The sequence below is a fragment of the Propithecus coquereli genome, unplaced genomic scaffold (genome assembly GCF_000956105.1).
Source record: "Propithecus coquereli isolate 6110/MARCELLA unplaced genomic scaffold, Pcoq_1.0 Scaffold170, whole genome shotgun sequence".
In the NCBI taxonomy this organism is placed as follows: Eukaryota; Metazoa; Chordata; class Mammalia; order Primates; family Indriidae; genus Propithecus; species Propithecus coquereli.
In genome coordinates this window covers 3,943,257-3,959,358 of record NW_012141636.1, presented here as the reverse complement: position 1 = coordinate 3,959,358, position 16,102 = coordinate 3,943,257, and the positions used below count along the sequence as shown (strand labels likewise).

Below are 16,102 nucleotides of genomic sequence, written 5' to 3'. Positions count from 1 at the left end.
ATATGTAGACTTGGTTTTCCTTGCAAAGAAATATTCAAGTCATTTTTATTTGATGTGATATCATACAGAAATGCTGCATTCCTATAGAAATCTTCTTTCAATAATTCACATTGCTGATTCTGTTCTTCATAAAATTTAAATTTAATCTATTCTCACAGAAATACAATTTTGGCTAACACCTGTCCGTGTAATAGCCAACACATTTTAGAATGATTGAGCAAACCCACACTGAATACCTTATTTTTCAACTTTAGCATGTGACGAAACTGACAATGCCACTGACTATGCTGTGTTGCATTTATATGAATATAGTTTATATTTATTGCTTGAATTTCAGATAAATAAATTTTCAACATAAGTACATTCCATGCAATACTTGGATCACAATTACACTAAAAAAGTTTTACAAAATATTGCCTATCTGAAATTCAAATTTCATTGGGTGTCCTGTATTTTATCTGGCAATGCTACCTGCTAAAAACTTCTGCTCTAAACACGTATGAAGAAGTCAGGATAGAGGAGGCCTGCAAGGAAGGGCTCCAGGACAGTGAATCTGCCCACACCTTGTTGGCAGGCATTCTTGTATCGAAATCAGATGGTGGGACACAGGGCAGAATGTGGGCTTCTTGTTCCATGCCGTGCCAAGTCACTTGTGAGAGCTCCACCCACTTCCGTCTCAGAGAAGCCATTTTCACTTCTCCCGAAGAATATCGGGCTGGCTGGACACAGCCTTCCCCCTGATTCCATTCTAGCTTTCCCTGCTCCCCAGCCTGGCCTGCGAGATGAGAGCCTGCACCTGCCCAGCCACTGCTGACCTCTTCCAGAGGACCAGGCAAAGGATGAGGAGCTGCCCCTGGCTCCCCAGTCCCCACAAGTGACAGGACGTTCCTGTCAAGTGACAGGACGAAGACCTAGTCAAAGCAAGGCTCAATCGCAGCTTAGCCATTTTCTGGCTCTGTGAGCTTGGGCAGTTTATTTAAACCTTTGAACTCCAACTTCTGTAAAACAGAGATGAGAGTATCCGACTATTAGAAGGATAAAATGAGTGAATTACTTGAAAGCTCTCTACAAACATAAGAAGCGATTTTTAATGTCATCTTCATATGGAAAGTTTTTTCTACTTTTTTGTTGTTAGTTTTAAAGTATCTGAGGCATAGAACATTTTATTATAAAAGTAAAATATAAAGACCTTTAAAAGGTTTTTATAGTCACCCTGTATCTCAACTGTACCTCACTATGGTTGACCTTTTGTCTTTACTGCAGATATACTGAGTAATTTTTGGAAAATCTAAAAATTCTCCAGTGCCATTGGAGAATTTGACTCCAGAAAAAGCATATGCAGCATTGAGAAATTCACTCTATGCTGCCTGATACACCAAGATTCAAATCTGTGATTTGGCAACATTACAAATTATAACTCACCATGGACCCTTTTAATTTCTATAAGAGCTGGAAAAGTGAATATTTTCTGTAAAGGCCAAGAGTTACACTATTTTCAACCATTATTTTATGTGGTCTTCCAAGTTGTGCTTGTGTGTGCTTCAGATAGTTGTAATTATGATATCTATGCGATTTTGTATCCGGGTGTTTTTTTTTTTTTTTTCACTTTAAATAATCTCATACACATTTGTCCAGGTGACTGCATGGTCTTAAAAGCCACTAATTTTAATGACTGCCTAGATGTCCATCGAGTTGTTATACCATCGTTTACCATTCCCCCTTGCTGGATTTTTGCTGCCCCAAGTGGCTTTTATTATTTTTTTTTTGTTTCAGCATATTATGGGGATACAGATATTTAGGTTATATATGTGGCCCTTGCCCCCCACCAAATGGCTTTTAGATGATTACTTTGAAGGTGGCATGTGGAAGGGTGAGCACCATATATGTCCTACTTTCATCCTTTAGCTCCCCACCACACACATGCACAACTACTGGGGAAAAATCCTAAACAGTTTCAAGGATGTTCGATCCAGGGAATGAGAAGAGTGAGAGAAGGAGATCAGGACCCACCTTCTTTCTCAGTGTAGACCTGTGGTACCTTGGACAACCCACCTCAGATGCTTATGTGGACCATGTGGACCCAAGATTGGGGTGAGGGGTTGGGAAGGCAGGTATTTCCTGTTCTTTTCTTTCCCCTACACCTTTCCCCAGCTACCTCCTACAGTGATACCAAAACAGTGTGGACCTAGAGCAGTGTCTTTAAAAAAAAATAGTCCATTCTTGTTGATGTGCAGAAGAGCCACCTCAGCAGCACAGCTGAGTGGTTAAGACCATGGGCTCTGAAGCCCGACAGCCTGGGTTTGAATCCCGACTCTTTCATTTATAAGCCCAAGGTCTTGGGCAGGTTGCTTAACCTCTTTGTGTCCTGTTGCCTCATTTGTAAAATGTGGAAAATAACAAGACCTACCTTTCAGGTCCTCCACAGATACAGATGTGTGAGAGAGTTACTGGGGAAACATCTGTGAAGACTAAAGGGGAGGGAGCAGGAGTCGGAGGTGGGGTCTTCAGACTGCAGTACAGGTCAGACACCTGTAAAAGGAGAGAGGGAAGGAGCAAGGACTGAGCAAGAGAGCCCTGCTGCAGTGCAGCCCTGGGAGCATTTCTGTCGGCCAGTGGGAAGTCCCCAAGTAAAGACGGCCTGAGTGCAGTCTCAGTTGGGCAGGAATGGCCCCCTGCCCCCACCATGCTTAGTCATTAAGCATCCCAGGGAGAGTGCGGCAGCTGAAGGCTGTCCACCAACCGCCCTCCCTCAGCAGGTTCCCTTAAGAAAATTCTGAGCTGCACACCTCCGTGGTGACCTCATGGAGTCAATTAAAGCGCATTAGGCAGTACGAGCAGCACATGGCACAGAGGAAGCACCATGAAAGCTAAAACTGCTACCACTATTTTATAGCAAATGTTATAATTCACAGAGCTCTTTTACATATATTATTTCACTTGATCACCACAATCACCCCATGCAGCCCATATTTTATCCCCTTTTGAAAGATGAGAGGAAGGCTCCTAGAGGTCATATGATTTGCCCAAAGTCACATAGCTTGTCAGTGGTGCAGGCGAAGACTAGACTCTAAGTCCCTGGAGGGTAGGCCCATGTGGTCCTTCTTTGTGTCCTGCAGTAGCAATTCAGATGGAGATGAAGATAACACAAAACCTTGTCCTCAAGGAGCTCGTATTTTTGGTGAGTTAGATGTAATGATAGATAATTATGGGAGACCCTAATCCATGGAATTACTTTCCATTTTTCAAATACCGCAGATACTTTTTCCTCCTGCCTCCAACCCCAATCTTTCTTTTCTTTGTGCTGACTTCTCAGACTGGGGCCCACCCCACCTGCTGAAATCTGCCCATTCTCTAATGCCTGACCATTTTCTCCATGACACAATCCCAACCTGTACCTCTCAAGGGGAATTACTTCATTCCTTCTCTGTGCTGCCTTGTGCCACACTTTGTTCCAAAGCAATGTCACTGTGCCCTGCAGTAAAGTGAGTGAGTTTACTCATTAGCCACCTGCACTAAACTGTGAGCACCTTGAAGGCAGCAACCATTTCTTACTCATACACAAACCCCCTACTGGGCCCAATGTCAGCAGTAATACATGATCAATGCATGTGTCATGCATGAATGAGTCTGCTGACTGTATAGGAGTAGTTGTTCAGACCAATGCAGACACCAAAGATGACCAAATAGCACATGACTCATGTGATGGAAAGAGCTGCAGGAGGCAAGGTGGAGGGGGCCTAACACCAGCTGGGTGTTAAGGGGTGCGTCTTTCTTGAACAATGTCTGGTTGTATCATTCTATCCTTGTATCCACCAGGGCCTAGCACAGTATGAGGAACGTGGTAGGTATTCAGTAAGATTTCATGGAAGAAAGGAAGGAAGAAAGGGAGGGAGGGAGGAAGGAAGGAAGGAAGGAAGGAAGGAAGGAAGGGAGGGAGGGAGGGAGGGAGGGAGGAAGGGTTTTCTAATTTGAGTCCAGATCAGAGACTTTGGATGAGACCCATGACCTCAATCCCCATGCCGCCTAAAGTCAGCTACAATGGTTCTCAATCAGGGCCAATTTGCCTCCAAGAATACCTTTCGCAATGTGTGAAGACATTTTTGATGGTCACAACTTGGGGTGCTATTGACTCCTTAGTGGTTAGAAGCCAGAGGTTCTGATAATATCCTACTATGTACAGGTCAGCCCTCACAGTAAAGAATTATCCAAGCCAAAATGCCAATAATGCCACTATTGAGAAACCTTGAAATAACCTCAGAGCCTGCAGCCAGGGGTTGGAAGACTGTGTCTGAGAGAGCCTTGCCTGGTTCAAAGCATCCTTGGTTACTAACATGGGGATGATTTGGAGTCCACCCTCAGTTAGTGGCTTAGCCTCCAGACCCTTCCAGAGATGACACCTGGCGGGGAGGGGGGGTCGGATCCAGCCAGCTTCCTTCTCCCTCCTCCCCTCCCATCCCCTTGTTCTTTCCACTAAACCCAGACACCTTTTTTTTTAGACAGAGTCTCACTCCATTGTCCTGAGTAGAATGCTGTGTTGCCAGCCTAGCTGACAGCAACCTGAGACTCCTGGGCTCAAGCCATCCTCCTGCCTCAGCCTCCCGAGTAGCTGCGACTACAGGCGCGTGCCACCACACCCAGCTAATTTTTCTATTTTTAGTAGAGATGGGGTCTCGCTCTTGCTTAGGCTGATCTCAAACTCCTGAGCTCAAGCAATCCTCCCACCTCAGCCTCCCAGAGTGCTAGGATTATAGGCTTGAGCCACCACACCTGGCCTTGAACGTAGACACTTGTTGAAAAAAACAATGCAGGAACACTGGGAGCAGGCTCAGTAAATGGGTACTGTCTGTTCCAGGAGCTGCTCAAAGACCCTCTGTACATCGGCCTGAAACACCAGCGTGTGCGCGGGAAGGAGTACGATGACTTGCTGGACGAGTTCATGCAGGCTGTGACAGACAAGTAAGTGGGCCAGTCAGGCCCTTTTGAAAGAGGACTCTTAAGGGATACCATGACTGAAGTCAACACTGGTTTCAGCAGTTACACAAACAGGGGGCAGTAGATGAGGGCTGGAGGCAGAATGGGCTCTTTCTCTGGGAGAATCTTTGGGAACAGAGAAGGGAGGGAAGGAGAGAGGGCTGATGGCTGAAGCCTCTATGATCTGGAGGTAGTTATCTCTTGTCACAGGAGGACAACCCCCTTGGCCTGAGCTGTTTAGGGTTCTTAGCATAAATAGGGATGTTGCAAATGGTGGAGGAAAGATTTGTACCTTTCTGACCAAATGACTGTGGAAGGCAGCTTGCCGCATTCACCTTCATTTTCCACTTTGAATGTGGATGATGAAAGGTTAATGAGCTACTGCGGCAGACCACATGGGGTCTGGGCCTGTAAGATTATGAGGTGCCATCTCTTCACTGGGATGCACATCAGTAGCTTCTGCCCTCATCGCTGGTCCCAACTGTCTGCCATTGTGGCCACCCACTCACCCTGCAGTGGCTGGCATGCTGGTAACAGCCCCCACCCACCCAGTTTAGCCTGAAAGGCAAGCTGGTCAAGCCAGAGTGTCAGCAACACAGTGGGTTTCTGGAGACAAAGTAGGTCCCCTTCCCACTTGAAAACTTCCAGCCTTTTTTTTTTTTTTCTAAATAGGAGACATGGTCTCATTCCAGCACGCCCAGGCTGGAGTGCAGCGGTGTGATCGTAGTTCACTGTAGGCTCAAACTCCTAAGCTCAAGCTATCTTCCTGCCTTAGCTTCCTGAGTAGCTGGTGCCAGCCACTGCACCCAGCCCAGCCTTTCTTGCTGGCCCAAGAGTGTGCAGGTTTGGCAGAGCTGGCCTGACCATCCTTGGCAAAGTTCTCCCTTGCCCAAGTTCTCCCTTGCCCGAGCTCAGCTACTTGAACCAGAGTAGCAAGCTAGAGAGAGCTGCTCTGGCCTCTGCAGCCCACGATGTCACATTTGGGTGGGCTTTAGAAGTGGACAAACTGTGTCTGACCCTTGACTCCTCTACTTTCCAGGTGTGTGGCCTTGGGCAGGTTACTGAACCCTTCTGAGTCTCCTTATCTGGTTTTCTTATCTAGAGATAGGAGTGTTTTGCTGTTGTGTTTTATTTTGTTTTTTAAGATGAAAGAAAACTAATATTGTGGTTATATGGGATGGGAATGATCCTGTAAAAAAGAGAAAATTAATAATGGAATGTGGGATGGGGGCAAAAGTTCTTGAGTAAGCAAGAGGGGCACACCTGGAGAGCTTTGTCTCAGGAGCACAGAAACTCACCCACCTGGAGATATGGAAGACAGAGCACTGGGTGCAGATGGGACAGGTGGGTGGTGGTGGAGGGATTGTGCCGGTGTCCCGTTTGCTGGAAGACAAGGTCATCAGTGGAGAATGAGGACGGGGAAGGTTTAAGAATGGAGGAGGGCTGGGGGCAGTGGCCCAGGAGTTTGAGTCTAGCCTGGGCAACATAGCAAGATAGAGACCTTGTCTCTAAAAGAAGCAAAGAATGGAGATGGTGTGACCTAGTTATCTAGGAGAATGTAGGAGAATGGGGGAAAGTCCAGACCAGGGAACTAGAATATGGTCACTGGTCAACTCTGTAAGTCTCCTTGAGGTTACTGGTTGTAAATTTAACTTAGGCTGGTTAAGCTGTTTCTTGTTTTCTCTAGCCAGGTTCCACCGTCTGGGTGCAGGGCAGGAAGAGGCAGAGAGTAGGATGTAATCAGCGTTGGGATTTTTCCCAGGCAAGAGAGAAAAGGGAAGAGAAAGGAGTTGAGAGTGTATCCAAAGGAATGGTTTTAATTTTATCATGAGGTCTAGGCTGGGTAAGAAGGGACTTGAGGGTGCAGTGGAGGGGAGGGGCAAGGGACAGTGAATAGGTGGTAGGATCAATGGATGGTAAGTCTTGATGAGGTTTAAGAATTATTGAGTTGAGTACTAGGTGGAATGAGCTGGAAAGAATGGAGATGGTAATCAGAAAGTTAGGTGTTTGCAGCTGAGATTTCGGAGGAGTTGCTGGTATTGGGATGTGGTCACCAAAGAAGCTATTTCAAGGGTCAGCTGCATTAATAGAGGTATAACATCTAGAACAAGGGAGGTGAATGTCCCACTTTATTTTCTCCCTTTCGGACCATCTGAAAACCACATTCAGTTCTAGACAAGATATGCTAAGGGTTATAAATTACCTAAAACACCTTTGGAGAGCAATAACCAGGATAGTGAAGGTGTGTAGAGGGGAGCCTGGTACAGGGAAGACTCAGAAACTGCTCTATGCCTATCAGAGATGCGGCGCTACCTTCAGACATCCGAAAGCTGTTATTTCAGAAAAAGATTGGACTTGTTTCTGTATATCCACATGGAGAAGAATCAATTGGTGGAATGCCAAAGGAGGCAGTTTTTAGCTCAAAGCAAATCAGAGCTATCCCACAGTGCACTGGACTCTCTGTGGGAATGAGTTCCCCGTCACAGAAAGAGTTCCAGGATCAGTTGTGTGGCTTATTGGTAGTAATATTATAGGAGGGAATTCAAGCATCAGAGGCTCTTTAAATGCCTTCCCACTCCAGTATTCTAATCTGACTATTCCATTCTATTCCTTTATTAATAAAAACCCTGTGTGGCTGGCCAGGATGGGTATTATTACACCCACTTTATGTAAGACAAAACTGAGACCCTGGGAGACCAAGATGCCTGTCTTAGGTCACAAAGCTCATGGCAGGACTGCAGGCTGAACACAAGTCTACTGACCCTGAGTGCAGACTGCTTTCTACAATGCTGAGTCACCTGTGGATGCAAAGAAAAGGGAATGAAATTGGCTTTGAGAGCCCATTTTTTTTGCTTCCTGTTTCCAGGGCTCACTGCTTATCTAATGAGTCAGTAGTCATTCCATGATTCCCCAAAGAGAAGTCTTGCTATTCATATGGAAAGGTTAAATAAACCAGGATGTAAGAGGCTCTTCAAATTATCATCAAAATCAGTTCACAGTTTCGCAGACACACACAGGCAGTCCAGGGAGGACCCTTGGGGAGGGGCGTGCGTCAGCCAGCAGGAAGGTGTCCTTAAACAGAAAAGATGATGGATTGATGAATGGTTGTTTTGACTTTCTAATAAGCTAAAGCAGATGTTTCTGTGGATACTGTAGATGGAGAATGAGCTGGTCTCCCCGGGTGCTCTTGGGAATATAGTAGTCCCGAGATGGAATGCCCAGCTTGGAGGTGAGTCAGGAGCTCCGAAATTAAACATAATGTATTTTAAGAAAGAACCTTGGGAAATGTTGACTCCTGCCTTCAACATCCTCGTCTCAGTCCAAAACATCCTGCTAATGAAAGGCTCCACCTTCTTGCTCCTACCCACTAATCAGGATGTGCCTTAAGATTTTTCGGCCTGAAATGAACTCACTATGGCTCAGTTCCTGTCCTGGAGCTTGGCCACTAAGGAGGACCCACTAGGACAGAAGGAACCTCCATTTAAGTCTGTGAACCACAGCAATAGACAGCTAGGAGTGTCCTCCTCAAAGCTGAGACAAAAAACCTGATGTTCCGTGGCAAGGACTGATCACTTCTTTCTTCCCTCCCCGCCATCCAGTGGGACCCAGAGCATTGCACCTGAACACCACATCCTGGTGTGACAGGTTGTCCCCGATGGTCCTCATTTACATTTTCCATTCCTGTTACTGATAGTAGGATGGATGGAAATTGCCTGTTTTAAGTTTGCACCTGGAGCCTTAACTCCGTCTTATAATTGGCCTGGGTTGGATAGAAGTTTGATGTCAGCAGCAGCTTCAGCCTTTAGGCAGGTCAGGATAGGAAACCACTTCCTTTTTCTCTAGATCCCCATACCCTAATATGGGGATTCTTAAGTTGCTAAGAGGACAATACTAAAGAAGTAGGAAAATAAATAAATAAATCTTACTTTTTAAAAAAGGCATCTACTTTTTAGCTCCAGAAAAATTTTTTGTTTTTCGAGTCTCTCCATTTTTTTATCTCTTCTCTTTCTCCACCTCTCTCTCTCTCTCTCTCTCTCTCTCTCTCTCTCTCTCTCTCTCTCTCTCTCTCGTACACACACATACACACACACACACACACACACACACACATACACACAATACCTGAGGTTCACACCATAGAGGAAGTCACAATTTCACTATTAGCGCTCTTTGTAGAAAGTTCTGGTTTTCAGAGAAACCTACACAGCCCTGGCTGAGCCTCTGATTTCTGGAGCCAGTGCTGCACAGGCCCACCCCTTAATGCTACCTTCCAAGTTGGTGTGAGCCCCTGCCCTTCCAGAGCCACCCCGTGTGCTCCAGCATGCACTCTCTGTGTCACTTCAGCCTAAGTGGGACTCCCCCCATTCCATCTCCCCTCCGCTTCTCATCCCACTTGTTTCTGCCCTTATATTTGGAGGGTACCTGTAAAAATTTCTATTCAAACATATATACTAACAAAATAATTAAATGTCCTGATCAGATTGACAGGGGGCAAAGGAATTGGTACTTGTCAGGCCTTTGTACAAAGCAGAGCACCAAAGTTAAGGCTAGAAACAAGGAGGTGAGATTCCAAGATTGTTCACTGCCCCTTGGTTGTGGTGTGAAGGCCCGCACCCCCCCATTTCTATTGCTGTGTAACAAACCATCCCAAATTTTAATGGCTTAACATTTTCTTTGCTCTTGATTCTTATAAGCTGAGCAGAGTCAGCGGGGTGGTTCTTCTGATGGTCTTGCCAGTGGTCACACAAATGGCTGCTTTCAGCTGGCAGATTATTGGGAATAGGCTCAGCTGGGTGGTTCTTCTACTGGTCTTCCCAGTGGTCATGCACATGCCTGTTTTCAACTGGCAGATTAGCCAAAAGTGGGCTAAGCTGGGACGCTGGAAAGGTTGGGCTCCTTTCTCTCTCCATAGAGTCTCAGGGTCTCTCACTCTTACATGGCCTCTCCATATGGTCTCTTCTCTTAACAAGATAGCTGAACTTTTGACATGGTAGTCCAGGGCTCCCCAGAACACAAAAGTGGAAGCTTCCAGGCCTACTTAAGGATGCGACCTAGAACTGGCACAGTATTACTTCTACCACATTACACTCGTTAAAGCAAATCACAGACCCATACTGGATCCCAGGGGAGGAGGTAACATAAGGATGTAAATACTGGGAGTCATGGTGCATTGGGGGCCACCAATGTGATAGACTACCATACCCCATCCACCTTGGGAGGGACAACAAATGGGGCAGCCAGCATTATAGGGGGATGTGCTCTGGAAATGCAAGAAGGGCAGAGAAAAAGAATAACACAGTTACACACATAAGCAGGGAAATATATCATGTAAAATCAATGGGCATTCCTACCTAGTACCTGCTATATACCAGACACTGAGACAGTGAAATAAATAGTCCTGTTCTCAAATAGCTTTGCAGTCAAAGACATTTCCTATGTATTAATATCTACTGGAGTTTAGATAACCTGATCCTCTAAGCCTTCTTAGTCTCTGAGTTTCTATGTAAGTCTGGAGCTCAAGAAGAGTTTTAGGGTGGAAATGCAAAGTTGGGAGTTTCCAACCCATAGATAGTATTAATGTCAAGGAACGATTGAGTTTACCTAGGGAAAGAGCATGGACAGAGAAGAGAATATGACTTACCACCATTTTCTGAACTATGCCCTATGAATAACTGCAAGTCAAAGTGTTCAATAAAATTGAGGATTAAACTAGGATATTGTTGGTAAGAATGGCAAGGAGGATGAAAGGTTTCATTCCTTGTGTCAGCTTTGATTGTTTAGGAGTCTAAGGCCTCTCCAGGTTTGACAGGGAGAAGTGTCATGGTTGATTAGCAATGTCTGCCCTGAAAGAGGGAATGTGGGCTGTGCTTTACCCATCTTGGATCTGTGAGGAGCCTGTGGCCTAAGCATCTGTGACTCTGTGAGCACCCACACTGGCTATTGACCCTTACAGCTCCATAGCAACTCAGAGGCTAAAGGAACCTTTGTATTCAGGATATTTCAAGAATTAAACCAAGATTCTCTATTTTTGTCCACATGAAACTGCAGCTGCTTCTTCTGAGTTATAAAAACATGCAGGAATATGCTCCCTGGGGTACACCCTACCCCCACCTCCATCCCTAATCCACTCTGGAACAAAGCAGTGGATCAAATAAAAGTAGTGCTAATACTGACCTCTGGTTCCCAAATCTGGCTTTGCCTCTGAATCACCAGGGGAGCTTATCAAGAATATAGGCTCCAGGATCCTAAGCCATAGTAGGCCTGGCTTGAGACCTGGGCATCTGTATTTTTGAAGCATTCCTAATGATTCTCATAGAGCTGTGAAAAACTGAAGTTTGAGAAACTCTGATGGACTACTTCCCCAGGCATCTTTTGAGCAGCCCCCACTCCCTCCACTTTCAGAATCAGACTGGAGCCTGAGGTGAGGGTGTAAGAGACTTTCCATAAGCTCTATTAACAGGGACGTACATGAGGTAAGACCCGGCATGTTCTCTCGGCTCACCCTGCCATGGAAGTGCATCTTGACAATACGCCTGCTGCTCTGACAGCTTCATTCTAGTCTGGAAATCTCCCAAGCAGGTCTGTGCCCAAAGGGGTTCTTCTGGAATCCCCTTTACCCTGAGGAACTTGAGCTGCTCTCATGCCTGGCATAATTGCATTTCCACATATGGGAAAAGCACTCACACATCTGGGCACCCTGGCCTTGAGAACATGTGGTACGCTGGAATCAGGCCTGCCTTTCCCCACAAGCAGGCACGTGCACCGGCCTGATTCCCTGCCTCAGCCTTGACTTTGTAACAACTAATGAGCTTGGAAGAGGGAGATGACAAATGCATTAGCTAGGTACGGACAGTGGTGACTGCCTTGTTTAGGGAATTTTTTCTAAAAAGCTTCCTGTGGAGTGCAGAAAATAATATCACCCTCCCAATAAATATGTCTATATTTTGAAAATTGACTTTTCAAACTGGAAAGGGTAAACTTGTCATATAAGGGGATGCATTTTGTTGGCAGAGAATTAGGAACAGTAGGTACTGCCACTGAACCCTGGGAACTGAGCTTTATTTTTATCACTGAGCTAAGAAAACTCACCATAGAAGCCTCAGAAATCTAGGATCAACACAAGCAAATAATGTATCTGATCACACATTTCTAGAGCTTCTGAATAATGACTACATGCCCAACAGTCTACTAGGTACTGTAATGAGATTCAAAAGAAATAAAAGACATGGACTGTGTCCTCAAGAACCATACAGTCCTTCAGAGAAGACAACATTTTTCACTAAGAAATAATTACAGAAGAGTTAAGTACTCAATTGTTTGATGTTGACCTTCAGTTCGATGGAAATTCAAAGAAATGAGTAATCAAGGATGATTAGGAAGAGATGGAAATTGTACAAATTTAGAACTGAATTCGAGTAGGCAGCAGGAGAAAGAATGGCGTTTCATATAGAAGATATGTCATGAGAAAAGCAGGAACACAGGAAAGGCAAGGAGTATGCAAAAGACTCTAGAAGAATGGCCCAACTAGAGATGAATGTTTCTGGGTTCAAAATAACGTTAAGTAAGAATGGAATAGGCTACATGTATTATTCAGGTTTCTCCAGAGAAACAGAACCAACTAGGCCGGGTGCGGTGGCTCACGCCTGTAATCCTAGCTCTCTGGGAGGCCGAGGCGGGCGGATTGTTTGAGCTCAGGAGTTCGAAACCAGCCTGAGCAAGAGCGAGACCCCGTCTCTACTAAAAAATAGAAAGAAATTAATTGGACAACTAAAAATATACAGAAAAAATTAGCCGGGCATGGTGGCGCATGTCTGTAGTCCCAGCTACTCGGGAGGCTGAGACAGGAGGATCGCTTGAGCCCAGGAGTTTGAGGTTGCTGTGAGCTAGGCTGATGCCACGGCACTCACTCTAGCCTGGGCAAAAGAGTGAGACTCTGTCTCAAAAAAAAAAAAAAAAAAAAAAGAACCAACTGGATAGTTGGCTGGATGGATGGATAGATGGATAGAGAGAGAGATCAGAGAGGATTTATCATGGAATTGGCTGATGTGATTATGGAAGCCAAGAAGTCCCATGATATACCATCTGCAAGGTGGAGAACCCAGGAAGCTGGTGGTCTACCTCAGCCCAAATCTGAAGGCCTGAGGACCTAGGGGGCCAATTGGTGCAAGTCCTGGAGTAAGAAGGCCAGAAAACCTGGATTTCTCACATTCAAGGGCAGAAGAAGATGGTGTTCCAGCTCCAGGAGAGAAAGAGAATTCACCTTTCTTCTGCCTTTTTGTTCTATCCAAGCCCTCAACTAATTGATGGTGCCTACCTCTATGGGGTGAGGGCAGATCTTCCTTATTCAATCCACTAATTCAGATGCCAATCTCTTCTGGAAATACCCTCATGGATAAACTCTGAAATAATGCTTTACCCCTATCTGGGTATCCCTTAACCCAGGCAAGATTACACCTAAAATTAAATACCACACTATGAAAGGCCTCAAAACCCAGGCAGAAGGTCATAATTATTAGAACTCAAAAGCAGAAAGGGCTTCACTCATCTAATCCAGTGGTTTTTTTCAACCAGACTTCCCTGAGTCCCAGGGCTCTACAGAGGCTCATCAGGGGTGCTAGAAATGAAATATTTTCCACCTACTATAAAAGATTTAAACCACTTGAAGAAACATTTCACTGTTTCTAATTGCTTTCTATATCAGGTTTCTGCTCAATATTTCATTAATTAAAGAATTCTTCTGCTAAAAATGTTTGAAAACTACCAATCCACAAAATACCCTATTTGAGACTTGATGCAGTAAGCAATAGGGAGTCATAGTAGGTCCTTGAGCAACAAAAGTATTGCATTAAAATTGACAAGATATGGAAGGAGATTAGAGGCAGGACCCATAGCAATACCCTAATTCAAATTCTGCCTTTCCCAAGGAAATCTGTCCTGACCAGCCTGGCCTGAAAGTCTTTCCCTATTTGTAATCTTATTAGCTATATAATCCATTTGCTAATTAATCATGCACTGCATTGTGATATTGCTTCTATAATGGCCTAGCACTTCTATCTAAAGCTTTTTGTGGCTTAGGGCAAGATGGCATCTGCCAGCAGGGCCGTCCAGGTAGTCAAGCCACATACTCCATTAATAAGATTCCCTGACAGAAGAGAATCCTAAACCCAGTGTAACAGAAGCTTTGAGATCAGCAGGGCCACCATCTCACTCTTCTGCAATTTCCCAGCATTCTAAGGGAAGTAAATCACCAGATTTGCTGATGTATCAGGGTCCACCAGACACTGCAGAAATAATAAAAACATTACCTCAGAAATACAGAAGGAAACTTTTGTCTTGAGAAAAAATTGAATGTATCTAGTGTGGAGGTCCAGAATAATCACTGTGGCTGTTGTTCTTTATCAGACAAAATAATTATCTCTATAATAAATGACTTCCAAAATGAAAAATAAGAATTGTATATTAAACAGCTTTAGTAAATATTCTGTAAAAAAAAAGAGATATAGAAAATTTAGATGGACAGTTGTATCTCCTAATTTGTGTATCTTGGTCAGCTTCTCCACAAGCTTACCTAATTGTTTGTATACTTTATACTTATTAAAGTATACATTTTTGGATGTTAGCCTATTAATTTACTCTTGAATATTAAATATTACTGGTGTTGAACTATTAAAATCTCACAATGTCAAGTAAAGTACCATAGGCTTCCCATGATTTCACTTTTCTTCCCATTTCTGTTTAGACATGGAAAGAATTTATGAGGCAGAATTGCTGTTTTAGGGACATGATTTTTCCAAAATTGGATAAGGATCAGTGAAGTAGTGACTCCACTATTTGTTCTTAATTCTCTAACTTTTTTTATTCATAAGGTTAGTGGAGTATAACTGGCTTAATAACATATCCTACTCTAAATGATAAAAATATAGCCAAGGTAAAACAGGTGACGATGTTATTAAGATTGAGGAGGCCGGGCATGGTGACTATCCTGCAATCCTAGCACTTTGGGAGGTAAAGGCAGGTGAATGGCTTGAGGCCAGGAGTTTGAGACCAGCCTGAGCAACATAGCAATACCCATTTGCTACATAAAATTTAAAAAATTAGCTGGGTGTGGTGATACACCTGTAGTCCCAGCTATTTGGGAGGCTGAGGCAGGAAGATCACTTGAGCCTAGGAGTTTCAGGTTGCAGTGAGCTATGATTGTGTCACTGCACCCTAGCCTAGGTAATAGAGCAAGACCCTGTCTCAAAAACAAACAAACAAACAAAAGGCTAAGGAGATGATGATACAAAAGATTATTTGTAACCAATATTCAGAAAAAGTAGAAGAGAGTGTAGGGGGGCAAGATGGCATAGACTAGAAGCAGCCCACATGCACTGCTGTAAAGAAGAGGAGTGAAAGTTGCAGACAGATACCTACCTACAGATGGCTCTTCTTGGAAAGAGCATTGTAAAACTCTGGAGAAGTGACAGGGGACATTCAGAGTGAAGGAGAAGGTGATGGGGCGATTCATTTGGCAAGATCAAAGGGAACCTTGGGGAAGCACCACATATGCGGAAGGACAGGAGGAACTCTCAGGTACAGGGTGCCAGGTCTGCATGGGGCTCAGCTTTGCAACAGCCACTTTTGCATCCCTCCTACCCCCGCCCCCCACCAGGCTGGGGAAGGAGCGGGCAGAGCTGACACTCCTCTGTGCCTTGCATGCCCTATGACTGGGAGCCAAGTGCCCTTTCTTGCTAACATGGGATCTGAGCAGAGGCGGAACCTCAGGAGGCACAGACACCACTTGAACACTGTGGCAACTGCCTCAGTAGGACCTCGTCGGAGGAGAACCCTGGCCAGCCAGCAGCCCTGGTCCCCAGTCCCAACCCCAGGAACCTCACATCACTGCCAACTCCACATTGCTCCACCTCCGTGGTTTCTGCACTGTGATCTGACCCTATAGCCCTGCCCACCCAGCTCCTGCCCTACCTCCATGCCACAGCTCCAGCTCTGAGGTTCCTGCTGTGCCCTGGGCTGGAGCTCCTCCCCTGAGGCTTCACTGCAGCTGTTAGGGCCACTGCTCCACCTGCCCAAGGCTCTAACATTGCCCCTGGGATCCATTATTTAATTTGGTAAAGGGAGCAATTCAACAAGA

General features: G+C 45.0%; 1 protein-coding gene and 1 pseudogene across 1 annotated transcript in view; both read left to right on the top strand.

Annotated features, from left to right (window-relative positions):
* The window catches only part of ME3 (malic enzyme 3, NADP(+)-dependent, mitochondrial), a 204,984-nt gene that overhangs the window by 142,757 nt on the left and 46,125 nt on the right, over positions 1–16,102 (top strand). The window contains exon 7 of the mRNA XM_012641853.1: positions 4,853–4,956. Within this exon, the coding sequence (XP_012497307.1) occupies positions 4,853–4,956 (104 nt within the window). The remainder of the gene's footprint in view (positions 1–4,852; positions 4,957–16,102) is intronic.
* Positions 14,053–14,347, top strand: LOC105808251 (annotated as a pseudogene).